This window comes from Larus michahellis, chromosome 1 (genome assembly GCF_964199755.1).
Source record: "Larus michahellis chromosome 1, bLarMic1.1, whole genome shotgun sequence".
NCBI lineage: Eukaryota > Metazoa > Chordata > Aves > Charadriiformes > Laridae > Larus > Larus michahellis.
This window is the reverse complement of record NC_133896.1, coordinates 82,243,326-82,259,263: the sequence shown is the minus strand read 5'-3', so window position 1 is coordinate 82,259,263 and position 15,938 is coordinate 82,243,326. Positions and strand designations below refer to the sequence as shown.

The window sequence follows — 15,938 nt, the reverse complement described above, 5'->3', positions numbered from 1 at the left end:
ATCAGTTACATAAAGGTGTTTAGAAATTTGTAGGTGTTTATTAATGTTTTGTGTCTGGTATTGTGCTTTATCTGTTGGACTGCTGATACTGATCCTCGATATACAGGTCATGGTTTGTCAGTTAATTACATGTCACGAATAAATCGCTAAACTGCTTAGATCCATCCTGATTAGATTTAAAGCCATGAGCACTTTTTCATTCTGACGGTTTTGGACCCTCTGCGTTCTCCATACCGACCAGCCGAAGGCAGCTCCCTTCCCATATGCGCAAAAGCAAGTAAATTTTAAAGCAATAACAAGTACAATGCCTTCTCATTTTTGGACATAGTGGTGCAATTCAGTTCTGCTCTCCAGCATGATGGCTGGGAACTTTTTAAAACACCACTTGAGAATCTCTCACTGTACTGTGAATCCAGTAGCTAGTGCCTTCTAGCAGCCAACCAGAGCAGTGACGAATGTTCCTTAGCTGACTCCTAAGGTGAGATCCAGAAGGTCAACCACCTCAGGGGTGTGAATGGCTGTGGTGGATCCTCTTGCTCCCCTCTAGGGACACCCGCACGCTCGACTACCTCTCAGGAATGGCTGTACACCGATGCATGCAGCATGGGGAATAAACAGGGAGAACTGGAGATCTGTGTGCGGTCCCAGGGCCATGATCTCATTGCAATTACAGAGACATGGTGGGATAGCTCACGACTGGAATGCTGTCACGGATGGCGATGTGCTTTTTTGGAAAGACAGGCCAGCGGGGGCACGGTGGTGGAGTTGCCCTCTATTCGCGAGAGCAACTGGAGTGTATTGAGCTCTGCCTAGGGGTGGATGAAGAATGTGTTGAGAGCTTATGGGTAATAATTAAGGGGCAGGCTAATATGGGAGACACTGTTGTGGGTGTTTACTACAGACCAACGAATCAGGAAGAGGAAGTCGATGAGGCCTTCTACAGACAGCCGGAAATAGCCTCAAAATCACAGACCCTGGTTCTCATGGAGGGCTTCAACTACCCTGACTTTTGCTGGAAAGACAACACAGCCAGGCACACACAGTCCAGGACAATTCTGCCCAGCACTGACGATAACTTCTTGACACAGGTGTTGGAGGAACCAACAAGGAGAGATGCGCTGCTGGACCTTGTGCTAACAAACCAAGAAGAACTAGTTGGGGATGTGAAGGTTGGGGGTAGCCTTGGCTGCAGTGACCATGAAATGGTGGAGTTCGGGATCCTGCATCAAAGAAGCGGGGCAAAAAGTAGAATTACAACCCTGGATTTCAGGAAAGCTAACTTTGGTGTCTCCAAAGTCCTACTTGGGTCTTTGGAGGGAGTACTTGGGAGGAATCCCATGGGCTAAGGCTCTAGAAGGAAGGGGGATGCAAGAGAGCTGGTTAATATTTAAGTACCACTTCCTCCAAGCTCAAGATTGGTGCATCCCTAGGAGCAAGAAATCAGACAAAGGTGTCAGGAAACCTGCGTGGATGACCAAGGAGGTTCTGAAAAAAACTCAGGTGGAAGAAGGAATTTTACAGAATGTGGAAACAGGGACTGGTCACTTGGGAAGAGTACAGGAACGTTGTCAGAGTATGCAGGGATGCAATGAGGAAGGCTAGGGCCCACTTGCAATTAAATCTGGCAAGGGATGTCAAGGACAATAAGAAAGGCTTCTTCAAATACATCAGTAGTAAAAGGAAGACTAGGGAAAATGTGGGCCTGCTGCTGACTGAGGTAGATGCCCTGGTGATGGAAGATGCAGAGAAGGCGGAGTTACTGAATGCCTTCTTTGCTTCAGACTTTACTGCTAAGGCCGGCCCTCAGGAATCCCAGACCCTGGAGGTAAGAGTGAGAGCCTGCAGTAAGCAAGACTCTCCCTTGATTGAGGAGGATCAGGTTAGAGATCAATTAAGTAAACTGGATATCCACAAGTCCATGGGTCCTGATGGGATGCACCCATGAGTGGTGAGGGAGCTGGCAGATGTTATTGCAAAGACGCTCTACATCATCTCTGAAAGGTCATGGAGAACAGGAGAGGTGCCTGAGGGCTGGAGGAAAGCCAATGTCACTCCAGTCTTCAAAAAGGGCAAGAAGGAGGACCTGGGAAACTGCAGGCCGGTCAGCCCCACCTTCATCCCTGGAAAGGTGATGGAACAGCTCATCCTGGATGTCATCTCCAAGCATGTAGAGGAAAAGAAGGTTATCAGGAGTGGTCAACATGGATTCACCAAGGGGAAATCACGTTTGACCAATCTGATAGCCTTCTATGATGGAGCGACGGGCTGAGTACATGAGGGGAGAGCAGCGGACGTTGCCTACCTTGACTTCAGCAAGGCTTTTGACACAGTCTCCCATAACATCCTCATACGTAAGCTTAGGAAGTGTGGTTTAGATGAGTGGACAGTGAGGTGGATTGAGAACTGGCTGAACAGCAGAGCTCAGAGGGTTGTGATCAGCGGTGCATAGTCCAGTTGGAGGCCTGTAACTAGCGGTGTTCCCCAGGGGTCAGTACTGGGTCCAGTCTTGTTCAATACATTCATCAACTACCTGGATGACGGGACAGAGTGTACCCTCTGCAAGTTTGCTGATGATACAAAAGAGGGAGGGGTGGCTGACACACCAGAAGGCTGTGCCGCCATACAGAGAGACCTGGACAGGCTGGAGAGATGGGCGAAGAGGAACGTACTGAAGTTCAACAAGGGCAAGTGTAGGGTGCTGCACCTGGGGACGAATAACCCCATGCACCAGTACAGGTTAGGGGCTAACCTGCTGGAAAGCAGCTCTGTAGAGAGAGACATGGAAGTCTGGTGGACAACAAGTTGACCATGACCCAGCAATGTGCCCTTGTGGCCAAGAAAGCCAATGGTCTCCTGGGGTACATTAAAAAGAGAGTGGCCAGCAGGTCGAGGAGGTCATCCTCCCCCTCTGCTCTGCCCTGGTGAGGCCACATCGGGAGTATTGTGTCCAGTTCTGGGCTCCCCAGTTCAAGAAGGACGAAGACCTACAGGAGAGAGTCCAGTGGAGGTCTACAAAGATGATGAAGGGAATGGAGCACCTCTCTTATGAGGAAAGGCTGAAAGACCTGGGTCTGTTCAGCCTGGAAAAGAGAAGACTGAAAGGGGACCTCATCAATGCTTATAAATATCTAAAGGGTGGGTGTCAAGAGGATGGCATCAGACTCTTTTCAGTGGTGCCCAGCAACAGGACAAGAGGTAACAGGCACAAGCTGGAACACAGGAAATTCCATCTCAACATGAGGAAAAACTTCTTTACTTTGAGGGTGGCAGAGCACTGGAACAAGCTGCCCAGAGGGGCGGTGGAGTCTCCTTCTCTGAAGGTGTTCAAAACCCGCCTGGACGCATTCCTGTGCAACCTGCTGTAGGTGAAACTGCTCTGGCAGGGGGGTTGGACTAGATGATCTCCAGAGGTCCTTTCCAGCCCCTACCATTCTGGGATTCTGTGGTACCTTCTATGACAATACCAGCAATCATGTGTGGACCATCTTTCCAATGCAACAGAGTTGGATGGTTCAACCCTGCCTGCAGCCTGTTGTGCATGAAGAAACATACTCAGAGGATATTTTCTGCACACAATTTAGGCTTGTCCTCATTCGTAACCAGCTTTGTGTGCTGGTATTTTGAATCTTCAACCAATGTGCTTGTGCTATTGTTAGCTATCCATTCCTTCCTCAGTCCATCCGTGCACGCCTCTTCACAGGGAGAAACTAGCTGTTGGAAGACAGAAGAGCAAAGGCTGCATACCCACCCAAGTCCATTCAGAGCATAGTGAGATCTAGTAGAGACTACTTATCCCTAGGGCTATCCTTAGGGACACTTTATCCTGCAGGGTTTTGAATCAAGCCACCTTGAGCAGTGCTAGAAGCACCATGTCTGGCTGCGCCTTTTGTAGTCGTGACCAAGTAAAACTTCATGATCTGTAATGCACAGGGATTCTGTCACCGTCTAGTGAACCTTCTCACCTTGAGCTCCATAAGGACAGCACACAAGCAATCCCTCCACTCAAAGCTCCATCCACTTTTCCTGGGTAATTAGTTAAGAACAGTTCTTAGTTCTGCTCTGAGTTACTGGGCTCAAGCTTCACATGGAGACTTGCCCAGACTGAGTCACAGATACACTTTCCTGTTGTTTCCTGACTCGCCTTTGCAGGACGTCGTGAGTGGTTTAATCCTCTGCCAGCAAATACCAACAGCATAGACGTTTTCACCTACATACTCACTCACCAGGGAAGAGCAAACACCAAAAAGGTAAGAGCAGTGAAACTGCTTGAATACGTGCAGCAGGAGGTTGTTTGGGTTAGAGTGATACTACTCTTCATCTGTTTTAATTTGCATCTGTGAGTTTCTGTGTTGCAACGAGCATCTTGTGAAATGCCCTGATAGAGAAATTATGAAAATTCCCCCATCTCCATGTGTTGTGGGCAACACCCAGGATATGGCATTTTCTGCACCCCAGATCAGACAGCAGTGTGTGAGCTGCCCTAGCGCAGTCTCCTGTGCAAGACAAAGCTTGTATTCGTGGCCATATCAGTAACGTGGACTCTTGGTGGGGAAGCGTGATACTGTGGCAGAGATAATGAATCACCGAGGGAGAGTCAGCCCTGGAACTGCAGGTAACCACACCACCTTCCTTTCTCTCGTCCTGTAGAAGAAGGAGCGGGTGGGGGAAAATACAGGGCTGGGATAGACAATGGCATGGGGCAGTGGCTGGCCTCATACCAGGAGAAGGGGCACAGGACAAGAGCAAAGCAACAGATGAGGGAACTGGGGAGTGCCAGGGCGGGGAGAATGACCTTTTTCCCAGAGCCGCGGGGAATAAAAGTCCAGGCAGACTATGGCCTGCCATCCTCTTCAGTGCTTCTTCTGTAAACGATGAGACTGAAGAGTGGTGTCCTACTGTCGTTGTCCAGGTAAAACTACCTGCACCAAGCTAAGCACAAGTCACTGCTCCCACCTCTGGTGTCTCTAAGGAGAACCAAGTGAGGGCTCTCCAAGAGAGTGCCCATTCTTCCTGTGGGAACAATATTTTCTGCGCATCTGCCTCTGCAAACACTGAGCTGGACGGTCACTCCTTTGAGTAACTGTACGCTACTGAATAAAAGGTCGCGGGGAATAGAGCCAAAATAAAGGCAGCTGAGAGAAAGGAGATTTAAAGAGAGATGAAGAGAAGAGAGGTACAGTAAGAGCATTCAGTGGGAGACAGGGGAAGGCAAAAAGACAGGGGAGGGCAGCAAGGAAGATGTGTTGGGGAGAAAGGCGGTGTGACAGGACAAAGAACGGAGGAGTGCAGTTTGGGAAGAGTACAGGCAAGGCTTGTGACAAAAAGTGAAATAAAAGAGCAGCTCCAGGGCAGCCCCCTACCCTGCCCATCTGAACTACTGCTAGTGACAGGCAGCAGGACCTGGTTGCAACAGGACCTGGTTACAGCACCTGTGGGGCTCCCCAGTCCTTGGAATAAGGGTCCCAGCAGGTTGTTGGGGTCTGGAGCCACCTGGGCTGTCCTGCCCCCGACTCTGGGCTGGAGGATTCCCATTCTTGCCTTGTGTTTTTCAGCCCCAGCAGAAGAGAGAAGCTGCTCCTGGCTGAACCCCTGGGTCTTCCTTGTTTCTGTCCTTGCCATCAAAACTGCCTTTGTAACCATCTGCCTCGGTGGGTTCCAGGATCTCTTCATTCCCCAGGATGAAGGGAGTGGTTGACTGCCTTTTGTCAGGTGGAAAGACAATATCCTAGGCTCTCTGCCAGCAGGTGAATGCCCTTCACTGAAACAGACGGTTCTGCTGCCCCCTCCCTGCTCTGTCCTCTTAGTCAGGGCTAGGGTCCCTTCCACAGTTAAGGTTTGTTCCCTGGCAGGGCCTTGGCAGTGTTCCTCTCACTTTCCCACCTGCCTGAATAAAGCCGGTCCTGGATGAAACCAGTTAGTTTCTCCCCTCCCACCAAGAGCTGAGAAGTGTCTTTAGTATCAGAGAGCATCTAAGTAGGTTCCCTGAAGGCTGGCTGTTGGATGTTGGTTCTCCTACCTCTCTCAGAGCTCCCTGTGACAATGTTGGAGCCAATGTGCGAGTGTGATCGCCTTGGAAACACTGGCACCAGGGCTGCCCATATTTTAGCAGGGTGGGGGTCAATCCAACAGAGTTCTCCAGCCACATCCCAGCCACGGTGCCTGGACTGACCAAAAGGGAAATCCTTTGCTTGTGCTGTCCTGGAGTATCATATTGCTCTCTCATGACCCTTCTGTGCTTCTTCTTAACTCCCTCGGGTGAAGCCTCAACACTAAACAGTTCTTGATAAAGGTAAAAGTTACAAGGAAATTTATCCTGCCACCTGCCTCTGCTCAGTCATAGAATCATAGAATCACAGGGTTGGAAGGGACCTCTGGAGATCATCTAGTCCAACCCCCCCGCCAGAGCAGGGTCACCCAGAGCAGGTTGCACAGGAACACGCCCAGGCTGGTTTTGAATGTCTCCAGAGATGGAGACTCCACCACCTCTCTGGGCAGCCTGTTCCAGTGCTCTGCCACCCTCAAAGTAAAGAAGTTCCTCCTCATGTTTAGGTGGAACTTCCTATGTTCAAGTTTGTGCCCATCACCTCTTGTCCTGTCCCCAGGCACCACTGAAAAGATTCTGGCCCCATCCTCCTGACATCCACCCTTTAAGTATTTATAAGTGTTGATAAGGTCCCCCCTCAGCCGTCTTTTTTTCAGACTGAAGAAACCCAAATCCCTCAGCCTTTCTTCATAAGAGAGGTGCTCCAGTCCCCTAATCATCTTGGTAGGTCTCTGCTGCACCCTCTCCAGCAGTTCCCTGTCCCTCTTGAACCGGGGAGCCCACAACTGGACACGGTACTCAGGTGCAGCCTCAGCAAGGCAGAGTAGAGGGGGAGGATGACCTCCTTCGACCTGCTGGCCACACTTCTCTTGATGCACCCCAGGATGCCATTGGCCTTCTTGGCCTCAAGGGCACATTGCTGGCTCATGGTCATCCTGTTGTCCACCAGGACTCCCAGGTCTCTTTCAGATGAGCTGCTCTTCAGCAGGTCAGCCCCCAACCTGTACTGGTGCATGGGGTTATTCCTCCCCAGGTGCAGCACCCTACACTTGCCCTTGTTGAATTTCATAAGGTTCCTCTTTGCCCAACTCTCCAACCTGTCCAGGTCTCTCTGTATGGCAGCACAGCCTTCCAGTGTGTCAGCCACCCCACCCCAGCTTTGTGTCATCGGCGAACTTGCTGAGGGTGCACTCTATCCCCTCATCCAGGTCATTGATGAATATATTGAAGAGGATTGGACCCAGTACTGACCCCTGGGGAACACCACTCATCACTGACCTCCAACTAGAATCTGTGCCCCTAATCACGACCCTCTGAGCTCTGTCTTTCAACCAGTTATCTATCCACCTTACTGTCCATTCATCAAGCTCTCTCTTCCTAAGCTTCCCTATGAGGATGCTGTGGGAGACCGTGTCAAACGCCTTGCTTAAGTCAAGGTAGACCACATCTACCGCCCTCCCCTCTTCTATCCATCCAGTCATGCCATCACAGAAGGCTATCAGATTAGTCAGACATGATTTCCCCTTGGTGAATCCATGTTGAGTACTTCTGATAGCTTTCTTTTCCTCCACATGCCTTGAGATGAAGCCCAGAACGAGCTGTTCCATCATCTTTCCAGGGGTGGAGGTGAGGCTGACTGGCCTGTAGTTCCCCGGCTCCTCCTTCTTGCCTTTTTTGAAGACTGGAGTGACATTGTCTTTCCTCCAGTCCTCAGACACCTCTCCTGTTCTCCAAGACCTTTCAAAGGTGATGGAGAGTGGCCCAGCAATGACTTCCAGCAGCTCTCTCAGCACTCTCGGGTGCATCCCATCGGTGCCCATGGACTTGTGAATATTTAATTGATCTAATTGATCCCTCACTCGATCCTCCTCAACCCAGGGAAGTCTTCTTCTTTCCCCGTTACTTCCCCCAGTGCATGGGACTCCTGAGGGCTGGGCCGAGCAGTAAAGTCTGAAGCAAAGAAGGCATTCAGTAACTCCGCCTTCTCATGGCTCCCGTCTCATTCAACAGTGGGCCCACAACTTCTCTGGTCTTCCTTTTGCTTCCAATATACTTGTAGAAGCCCTTCCTGTTGAGCTTGATATCCCTAGCCAGGTTTAATTCCAAGGCGGCCTTGGCTTTCCTTGTTTCATCCCTGCACGCTCTGGCAGCATTCTTGTAATCCTCCCAAGGGGTCAGTCCCTTCTCCCACTTATTGTAAACTTCCTTCTTCCACTTGAGCTTTTTCAGAAGCTCCCTGTTCAACCATGCAGGTCTCCTGCGTCCCTTGGCTGATTTCTTTCTCTTAGGGATGCACAGATCCTGAGCTTGGAGGAAGTGGTCTTTGAATACCAACCAGCTTTCTTGAGCCCCTTTGCCTTCCAGAGCCCTAGCCCACGGGATCCCTCCAAGCAGTTTCTTGAAGAGGTCAAAGTTAGCCCTCCTGAAATCCAAGGTTGTAATTTTACTTCTTGTTGTTTTGTGTATAGTCCCCATGATCCTGAACTCTCATTTCATGATCACTACAACCTAGGGTGCCCCCAACCTTAATGTCCTCCACCAGTCCCTCTGTGTTTGTCAGTACCAGGTCCAGGAGTGCTCCTCTCCTTGTTGGCTCCTGCACCACCTGTGTCAAAAAATTACCATCAATGCACTGGAGGAGCCTCCTGGACTGTTCGTGCCTGGCTGTGTAGCCTTCCCAGCAGATATCGGGGTGACTGAAGTCCCCCATTAGAACCAAGGCCTGCGATTGCGAGGCTACCTTTAGCTGTCTGTAGAAAGCCTCATCGGCTTCCCCATCCTGATCAGGTGGCCTCTAATAAACACCCACAACAGTGTCCCTCATATTTGCCTGCCCCTTAATCCTTACCCATAAACTCTCGACCCTCTCATCATCTGCCCCTAGTGAGAGCTCGATGCATTCAAATTCTCTCTCACATAGGGTGCAGTTCCACCACCACGCCTCGCTGGTCTGTCTTTCCTGAAAAGGACATAGCCATCCATGACAGCATTCCAGTCAAGCGAGCTGTCCCACCGTGTCTCAGTAGCTGCCATGAGATCGTGGCCCTGCAACCGCACACAGATCTCCAGCTCTTCCTGCTTATTCCCCATGCTGCGTGCAATGGTGTATAAGCATTTCAGAGAGGGAGTCGTGTGTGTAGTTTTGACCCTTGAGATGTGGTATGCCTTCTGGCTTTCAGAAATACTGGCACACTGGCCCACGAGCGCTGAGCAACTACACCCTGGCACCTCACCAGCAAGCCCAGTACCGTCCCCACCCCCCTTCAAATCTAGTTTAAAGCCCTATCCATGAGCCCTGATAACTCTTTTCCTAGAACCCTTTTTCCCCTGGAAGTCAGGGTATTCCCGCCTGTTACCAGCAGGCCAGGCGTTTTGTAGATCGGGCCATGATCAAAGAACCCAAAGTCCTGCTGGCAGCACCAGGCTCGGAGCCAGGCGTTGATCCGCTGGCTCCTCCTATTTACCCCCTCGTCATTCCCCACAACTGGGGGATAGGCGAGAACACAACTTGCGCTCCCGATCCCTTGACCAGGCGTCCCAGGGTCTTGAAATCTTTCTTCATTGCCCTTGGACTTCTTGTTACCTCATCGCTGCCTACCTGAAAGAGCAAAAGTGGGTAGTAGTCCGAGGGCCGTACCAGGGAAGGAAGCATCCTCTTCACGTCCTTGACCCAGGCCCCAGGGAGGCAGCAGACCTCCCTATGTACCGGCTCCGTCCTGCACATTGGGCCTTCCGCTCCCTTCAGCAGGGAGTCACCTATGACAAGGACCCGTCTTTTCTTCTTTACCGCAGAGGTTTTGATACAGAGGGAGGTCTGACTAGGCCTCGCTGACGCCTCCAAGGTAGGAGAACTATCGTGCTCATCATCATCCAGGTTCCTCTGCAGAGCACTGTACCTGTTAAATAATAGCACCTGGGAAGATGGGGTACTCGCCAGGCAGTCTCGAGTGCGGCGCCTGTTGCGCCGTGCAGGAACTTCCTGCCAGTGGCCCCTGTCCTCCAGGTCACCACCTTCAGTTGAGGTGAGAGAGGACAGGGAGTTCTCTGTTGCAGGGGTTCTGTCTGCCTGCTGGGTTTCTGTTGTGGGATGCAGGATTCTACTCCAAGAATCTACCTCCCTCTCGCATTCCCTGATGCTCCTCAACCTACGTACCTCCTCCCTGAGCTCCATCACTGATCGGAGGAGATCCTCTACCTGGGCACATCTCCCACAGGCGTGCCCATCACTGCCATCCGACACCAGCGTGAGAGCAGGGCACGACCTACAGCCCGATGTCTGGGTGGCAGCAGGTTCCCACAGGAGCTCCGTCTGAGAGGCTGCATCAGACCTGGTGGTTGTGGAGCTCATGGATGCCACAGTCTTCTTGCGAGTAGTTACCATTGCTACCTGGCCGGGTCGGCAGTCTTTCAGCTCTATCCTGCGTGAACTGCCGTGCAGACTGCTGTGATTGGGCTGGTGTATCACTCCCCGTTTGGCCGCCCTCTTCTCCAGCCCAGGAAGTACATGCTTGTCCTGGTGCTCCCGGGTGGTTCCCTGGGTCACACCCAGGCAACGCCCACTCGCTGCTTGTCTGCCCAGCGCACAGCGAACTGGTCCTCATGGACAGCGTGCTTTTCCCGGGAGTTTCTCTTCCACTTGGTGAAACGATAAAGGAAATTTATCACTTTTACCTTCTTGATAAAAGTAAAAACGGTGCTCTAGACCTGCAATGCCCAGGAAGATTAAGAGGGAATGCACATTAATATTCCACCTTTATTAAGCTTATCCCATGACTTCTTTGGCCCTTTCCTGACCCCATCGTCAAAGGACGTCTAAGCTGGCTTTGTCAGCTGGGAAAATGAGTCTCTCTGCCAGCAAAGGCGAGAGGAGCTCGTCTGTTTAATGCCTGTTCAAAGGCAGGAGTGACAAGTAGTGGGAGCAGCAGCCTGCTGTTTCTCATCTCCGTTTTCAATACAGATTTCAGAGCTTATTAACGTAACAGAGTCTCTGTGGGGGCTCTAAGTCAGAAGGTGGAGGATAGGACAGTAGCACTTGCCTTCTCTCTCCTCTCTTCCCAGTAGTTTTCCTTCATGGAAGCTCTGGCCAGTACAAGATTCTGCTCCAGAATGCCACAGGATGGCGCTGCGTCCCCAACGTATCTGCAAGCAAAAGTAAGTGATTCTAAGAGCCTCATAAGCAACACTAAGAGCCTCACCAGAATTTATTCTGGTGCCAGTCAGCCTCTCGGATTGGGAATGTGATTGTCAGCCAGAGATGGATTGTTTTAAGGAAGGAAGACAGAGAATTGCGGAAAGAAAATGCCATACTGCACAATTTTACTTAGGATGCTATGAAAACATGTTCTGGGCCAGTGGAAGAGGGTGGGTTGTTCCAGATCTACCTTTGATCGTTTTTCCTACTCTTCCCTTCTCGCTGGCCCTCACACAACCCCTCAACTGCTAATCCAGTTCTCTAATCTAGCTGCAAGTGCTTCATCCTTTTGTAAGGGCTGATTCAATCCAGCTCCACTCCCTGCGCTGGCTCAGTGCCTGTTCACACAAGCATCAGGGCTGGTGCCAGGGACAGAGGTAGGAGTGGTAGGGGGATGTTGTTGCGCAGTGTAGAGTAGCTGGAGAGCTGGGCTGCAATCACACAGCAATGGCAAGAGTTAGAATTCCTGCGGTGCAAATTCCCAAGCTCAGTTCAGAGATCCGTTCTCACTTGCGCACTGCGTTCAGGAACAGGCTGCAGTTTGCACAGGGGCTAACCCATACGCGTTGAGTACACCTGAGCTAGCTGTTCATACTCCCTTTAGAGTCCATGATAAAAAGGTGTTTGCAGGTACAAAATAAGCATGGTCCACCTATTCTTGTGGTGGACATCTATGGAAGGCCAGGCAGGCTGTGTTCTACACATGCTCGATTTACTGTTCCATGTAAAAAAACCCTGCCTAGCTCCACGAGGCACAAGCAGGCCCGTCAAACAGCAGACAGTCTCTCCCAAACAACACACTTAAGAATTCAGAAGAAATTGTCCAGCATTGCTTAGTCATGTGGGATAACTTTAGCTTTCACTCTGGAATTAGGAATGGGTTTTACAGAGCACATGATGGCTACAGGCCATCCTCCAGCAGTTCAGCGAAAGATCAGGGTGAGCAGCGCAGAGACAGAGAGCTCCAAGTTCCTCAGGCTGCTTGAACTTGATTTTGCATATTGTTTGGTGCTCTCTAGTGCCATGGTCTCTCTTTCTACAGAGGTACATAACGGTGTACCTTGAGTGGATGTAATATATAAGAGCACAGGTAGGCTAACGAAAGTTTTGGTAGCTGTTCCACTCACTGGACCCTCCATTTGGTGCCAAGAATGGGATGAGAGACTTTGTGCTGTGAAGGCAGCTCTTGAAGGACATGAGATTACCTGGATCCACCTTGCAGTGTGAATATGACGTGTGTGTTTGCTGTGAGTGGGCTGAAGCACTGGCTTGACCGGGGCACTGTCACTGCATGCAATCCCCTGAAGAGCTGCTGACTGGGAAACCCGAGAGTCCCTACGAGGTCTGTAATTCAGAGCAAGCATCTAAGGTAGGAACAATACAGACCAGGGTGTATTTGTTTGTTGACCTTATTGGATGAACTTTTGAGCCTGATCTATTCTATACAGAAATATATTCAGAGTATAATATATTCAGACCGTAGATAGAGGTATGTAGCCTTAAAGCATGTAGCCTCATGCTTTGAGAGAATATATCTGTGGGTTTAATCTGTCATGTGACTTTCTGGCTGTAAGACAGATCTCTAGGAAAATCTGGCTAGGTTTCCGCCCTCTCTAGGCAGCAGGGACTGCCTGTGGTGTCCGCAAGACTGTCAGAGCAGTTTAGTGTACACGTCTGTCAGTCTGCATGAGTCAGGAGCTAAACGCTTGGACAACATTTCTCTGATGGAAGTGTTCCCAGAGGAGCACGAGCCAACTACTTCCCATCTCGCTTCCTCAGGAAGGGTAAGGCAGAAACTGTGTTTCACCAAACAGAGGTTGCATGGACATGGCAGAACAGGTAGAGGAAGGGAAAGGCGCTTCAGGCAGGGGCCTTGTGACAGGAGCCTCTCAGGCTGTTGACAGCTTTGCTTGTGGAGCACAGAAGAGAGCATTTACCTCTGTCTAGGTTAAAGGCATGGTTCCGACCCCTCCGCGAGCATCTGGGACCCTACACTGAGCTCACTAAGATGAAGGACAGCACATCTTGTTCAAAAGCAGGATTTTTTCCCCCACAGAGGGCTGGATGTGCTGCCCAAATGGCTGGAAACGCTTTCAAAAAAGCTGCTATTATCTGTCGACTGATAAAATGTCCTGGGCTGAGAGTGTGCAGAACTGCACTGGGATGGGCTCCCAGCTGGTGGTGATCGACAGCAAAGCAGAGCAGGTAGGTGCAGGGTGGAAGGAGGGGAAGGGCAGCCAGACACACAGTGACAGGCCCTGGAGGGGACCCAGATCCCCTCCTTGCTCCTGCAGGGGAGGGGGGATGTCCTTTCTGCACCCCTTCGGCACTGGCTCCCCTCTGCCACCAGTCCCACCCCACAGGAACTCCTGCCACCTCCCTCTGCTCAGTCCTGCACCTCATGGATGTTGTGCTTTTTCCAGGAATTTCTCTTCAACTTGGCAAAAGGAGTGTTTGCTAACGCCTATGAAACAAAATACTACATAGGCTTAAGTGCTTATGAAAGTGGGCAGTGGCAGTGGGTGGATCAGACTCCATATAAGAAGTCAGCCACGTGAGTATCCCGGGGGGAGTGAGGAAGGTCCTGTTATTCACAACCCTCAGTCCAAGTGACCAATACACTCTGTAAGGAGGTATGTGTCAAAGAGGGGTCTCTGTCCCTAACTGCACTGTAAGTCAGAAAACTTGACTAGTTTTCTAGTCAAAAACATGACTAGTCTTTGCCTTGCCAGAGCTCCTGATCTCTGTTACAATAATCTTGCCTGTTCTCTTCCACAAATGTTTAGGTAACTTCATTCCTGCTGTCGTGTATGCCAATGCATTCTCAATAGAGGAACTTTCTTTTACAGGTTCTGGAAACCTGGTGAACCCAATTTACTCTTTGCAGAAAAATGTGCTGCAATTCACGTCAAGGGAAAAACAGACCCGAACACTTACAGTAACTGGAACAACATCCTTTGCTTTACAAGTTGCTATAGAATTTGTGAACTGGCAGTCAAATTTGTCTGAGGAAGGAAACTCCACTTTGGATGAAGGACCTGAAGGAGTGTCCTTGAGAAAGGGCAGCTCATGAAGGAGACGATGGAAAGCTGGCCTGAGCTCACACAAATGCTTTCCTTTGCAAAGTAGGATGAGCAAGCCTGACACAGAATCCCAGCTCCGAAGGACCTCAGTTCCCAGCCTGTGCCCCTGCATCTCTTTCCAAGATGGAGACCAGTCCTGGATGAAATCACTCCGACTGATTTCAATAACCTCTTGTGCCCCTTTTCACTCTCCTCCTTCTCAGCTGGGCGGCCTGAGCCTCCAGTACTTTCCCTGACTCCTTGTCCATTTGATATCTCAATGATGCGGAAAAGGCCCTCTCTGTTTCATGGAAGGATACCGGTCCTACAAATCACTGGAGCAGTCAGTGGAGTGTGCTTGGCCCATCCCTAAAGGCAACAATGATTCATGGCTTATCTTTAATGTTTCCTTCTTCCTTCAGCATATTCTGTGTTGATAAGTTAAAAACACCCCATACCAATAAATGTTAACTCAGCTTTTTGTATGAGGCTGTCTTTTGAGCAACAAGTCCCAGCCCCCTGCCAGCCCAGCCTCTCTGCGTGGAGGTTTTAACTTTTCGGTGTGTTTGGCACCCCCAGGTGAGGATGTTACTGTGAATGCGCTGGACTGGCCGGGGGCAGGAACAACCTAATATTCATCTGCAGAGCATGTGAGAAAGGCTGTGAACCCTTTTGGAGAATCGCTTGTGAGGGAAGCAACACAGCAGGCACAAATCAGACCCACACAAGTCTTGAGCAAATGCTCTGCTTCCCTCAAATTCCCCAAACCTCTGTCTGTATATTCTTCCCCTTTCACCAATGATATCCATGCTCCCTGAAGAGCTGGGAGTTTCCAGATGGAAATAAAAATACACCCCGAAAAATTAGTTCTGGGTGGTTTTTTTTTCTTTTATTCATCAACAATCGGAGCACAAATTTGTGTTATTTCCACCTGAAGCAATGCATTTACCACGTTTCTGTTTTAGCAATTGGACCAAAAGCTTGGCTGTTGCAACATGTTGGCCTCCCATTTTCTAAAGTTACTGGGGTCTTTTCACAGTGGAGAAAACTTTGTTGTCCAGTCCAACGTGACAGCAAACAAAAACATTGCAATGGACTTCTCTTTTCGATTTACCCCAACTCAGTTCTGGAAACCACAGCAGCAGGGTTTTGAGGAAGAAAAGGGGGCAGATAAGACACACAGAGAGTGACTAATGTTTTACAGGAGGTTTTAGAGGCAGCTGCAGTTCGGACTGCTGGGATGTGGTATGGGGCAGAGCAAAACTCACACCAGAAGACCAGTTTGCAAGAAAACGTAACTTGCTAGAAACGGTCTCCTTGCCTCAAATCTGGAATGCAAAGTTTGTCTTGAGATGTCCTGACAAAAGAGGGGTCTTGGGAGATGATACTGGGTTTGTCTGCAGAATCGCTGAAGGGAAGTTCCTGATCCCATCTCCCTGCAAACACGCACACACATGCATACACAAGTGCAAAGCCATTCTCTTACATTAGTTGTACAATAAAGCAAATGAAGGTAGACAGAGGAGTTGATCCCTGTCCTTGCTTTACGCAGCCCCTGTTGAAGGCCAAGCGGTAAAACTCCGAGCAAGAGTTTCAGCCATGTCTCTCAGTAAAGCCAATGCCTCGAGTAGTGCACCCCAAT

The 15,938-nt window shown here is 50.2% G+C and overlaps 1 protein-coding gene across 1 annotated transcript; it reads left to right on the top strand.

The window, feature by feature from the left end:
• Positions 1 to 4,455: 4,455 nt before the first annotated feature.
• LOC141737789 (C-type lectin domain family 4 member E-like) lies at positions 4,456 to 14,780 on the top strand. Its single transcript, XM_074572757.1, has 6 exons — positions 4,456 to 4,612; positions 5,553 to 5,648; positions 11,102 to 11,194; positions 13,291 to 13,439; positions 13,658 to 13,788; positions 14,084 to 14,780. Exons 1-6 carry the CDS (start codon positions 4,576 to 4,578, stop codon positions 14,241 to 14,243), a joined length of 666 nt encoding a protein of 221 aa, XP_074428858.1. The 5' UTR covers positions 4,456 to 4,575; the 3' UTR covers positions 14,244 to 14,780.
• Positions 14,781 to 15,938: the final 1,158 nt, after the last annotated feature.

Bases quoted from the DNA above. Each gene is read 5' to 3' on its own strand.
- LOC141737789 (XM_074572757.1), top strand. From the start codon at position 4,576: ATGAATCACCGAGGGAGAGTCAGCCCTGGAACTGCAG. The intron at 4,613-5,552 runs GTAACCACACCA...TGTGTTTTTCAG, and splicing joins AGTCAGCCCTGGAACTGCAG to CCCCAGCAGAAGAGAGAAGC. The intron at 11,195-13,290 runs GTAAGTGATTCT...TTTCCCCCACAG, and splicing joins CAACGTATCTGCAAGCAAAA to AGGGCTGGATGTGCTGCCCA.